Source organism: Ipomoea triloba, chromosome 9 (genome assembly GCF_003576645.1).
Source record: "Ipomoea triloba cultivar NCNSP0323 chromosome 9, ASM357664v1".
Taxonomy (NCBI): Eukaryota; Viridiplantae; Streptophyta; class Magnoliopsida; order Solanales; family Convolvulaceae; genus Ipomoea; species Ipomoea triloba.
In genome coordinates this window covers 26,875,496-26,878,157 of record NC_044924.1, presented here as the reverse complement: position 1 = coordinate 26,878,157, position 2,662 = coordinate 26,875,496, and the positions used below count along the sequence as shown (strand labels likewise).

The window sequence follows — 2,662 nt, the reverse complement described above, 5'->3', positions numbered from 1 at the left end:
TCAGCTAATAATAGCTAATTTATCAAACAACTTTCTACAATAAGCTAATGTTATCAACAAATCATACCTTCTAATCCAATCAGCTAACCCAATCAGCTAACAGCCATTTACCAAACAGGATCATAATATAATGTCTTTATGTCTTTCTTTTTCTCAATTGCATTATCTGCCAATTCTGTAGATATTTTATTTCAACAATTTTCAGCAACTCATGATAATCAAACAACACCTTCATTTAACTCCACCAATAATTGTAAATTTTCCCATCTAGAACATGGTTAATAGACAATAGGGTTATGTTGTTCATTGTGTTGGAAGGGCCATTTATGGCTCTTATACTTGATTGTAGAAAATTGAAGTATAAAGTTACAAAATAGAGATGTATTGAAACTCACGTTGCAACAATTATTATAGCAGAAAAGAACTTAAGGAATATTATTGCAGTTGATGCTCACACTCAAACTCATTGATTAAAAAGCTTATTCTAAATGCCTTTATATAATATTTAAGGCAACTAGAAAGTAGGATCGAGACATAGAATTAAGATCTCTCTAAGATAGGATCTTGACTTAAAGTAAACAAGAATTATTCAAGAGTAGTTAATAAAAGAGTTAATTTCATTTTTGGTCCTAGAATTATAGGTGACAGTTCACTTTTAGTCATTTTTTTATCAAAACATCCACTTTGGTCCTAGTATTATTGTGGCATAACCATTTTTTGTCATCTATCAACAAAATAGTTTAAATTTCGCTAAATACAGCGACATTTTGATCTTCAATTATGAATTATTTCAAAAAAATAAACATAAAAAATATAGTGGGTCAACCTACTTTGTATAAAAATTATCTAAATGTCCTTGTATTTAACGAAATTTCAACGATTTTGTTGACAGAGGGCCAAAACTAGTCATATTATAATAATAATACTAGGACTAAAAATGGATGTTTTGATAAAAAATGATTAAAAGTTGAATGTCACCTATAAATTTAGGACAAAAATGAAATTAACTCTTAATAAAATCATAATTATAGATTACAATATATGCTTACTGCTCAACAACTAAAGAAGCTTTATTATATCACAAGTTTCATAACTTTCAAAATATTAAAAATAAATAATTCATTGCAATTAACTTTTAATAATTAACAATCAACGAAATTGTAGTTGACTATGAGGTAGCCTTGAGCAACGCCCTGTCCATTCGTGTCCAATTGATTAAATACATTGACGTCCAAATCCAACCCTCCATTTGAACACTGATCAACAATCCTCACCGTTAGTTGATCATTGGTAGCGGTATTAATAACCTGCGTCAATATTTTAATAACATGTAAACTCCATTAAGATACATTTATTTTCTTTACAAAAAATTATTTAATTTATATTGCGTGTACTAAATGAGTATAAAGTAGTATAAATATATAGAAAAATGCCAAATATTCTCAGAGAGAAAATTTGGTGCCAATGAATTAGCTAATTTATCACTAACAAATAAATAAATTTAACTACTAAACACCTCAGGAGAGAAAATTTGTAGGAAAAATACAGGAGGCCGAGGTTTGTAGCATTACTCTGATCTTCTAAAACATGACTTCGGTTCTGTTTTGTAATATAATTAGTTTATCAGTCAATTTTAACTTATTTGACCATTATTAACTGTTTGACTTAATTGGTTAAAACACTTTTTATAACAACTTATTGATCTAAAATGCTAAAATTCAAAAAGGTGCTCAGAGCAGTTTTTTTTCGGTAAACTTGAGAAAGTCATTTTGCATGTAATCAACTAACAACTAATTTACCAAACATATTTTTACAATCAATTAATGTGATCAACTTATCAATTCCACGGACCAAAACAGCTAACCGCTATTAACTACCAGCTATTTACTAAACACCGGTGTTTTTTCTTCATTATTGATAAATAAGTAACATACCTCCAAACATTTGCCACAAGAATCATAGCCTGTTGGACCAACAGGGCCACCGAAGGAAGTCCAGCCATATTGTTGTCGCCATTCAAGTGGCTTGTCGGCATCCCAGGTGGCACAAAAGACACTTGCCGTATTATAATCCCAATTTATATTCTGAGGGTTGTAATTGTTATACGTCGCCCTCACGTTGGTGGCGCTCTGCGCGGCGGCGCCGGCCACCATCGCCACCACCACAAGCAAATAAGCACCAATTCTCTCCATTTTTGTATGTGCTTTGCCTTAATTGTATTTACTGCCAATGTGCTGTATCTCTTGGGTTTGCATTGGTTGTATTTATAGACAGGGCGAGGAGGAGAGATTGTGTATATGTTCCAAAATTAATAATAAATTTATTATTACAAAGATTTTGTTGTTATAAACCGTTTGAATAAGTCTATTCTCAAAGAGGAAAATTAAAGTAAATTAAGAAAAGAAGAAAGAAAAAAAGATATAAAAAGAAGAAGAAAAGAGAGTGTCATAATATTGTTGGTTACTATAATGTGTTTGGTTCGTGGAATAGGTCGGGAATGGAATATCATTTCTGGGAATAGATCTATTCCACTGTTTGGTTCGTCATTCTATTCTTAAGAATAGCATTCTTGAGAATGAGATATTCCCGGGGGAATAACTTTTATACTATAATACCGAAAATACCCTTTTGTATTATATTATAATTCTTAATATATATATAT

The 2,662-nt window shown here is 30.7% G+C and overlaps 1 protein-coding gene across 1 annotated transcript; it reads right to left on the bottom strand.

The window, feature by feature from the left end:
* Positions 1 to 1,142: 1,142 nt before the first annotated feature.
* LOC116030908 (pathogenesis-related protein PR-4-like) lies at positions 1,143 to 2,192 on the bottom strand. The gene is made up of 2 exons (XM_031273277.1): positions 1,935 to 2,192; positions 1,143 to 1,307 (listed from the first exon to the last, which is right to left on the bottom strand). Exons 1-2 carry the CDS (start codon positions 2,190 to 2,192, stop codon positions 1,143 to 1,145), a joined length of 423 nt encoding a protein of 140 aa, XP_031129137.1.
* Between the last annotated feature and the right edge of the window lie 470 nt (positions 2,193 to 2,662).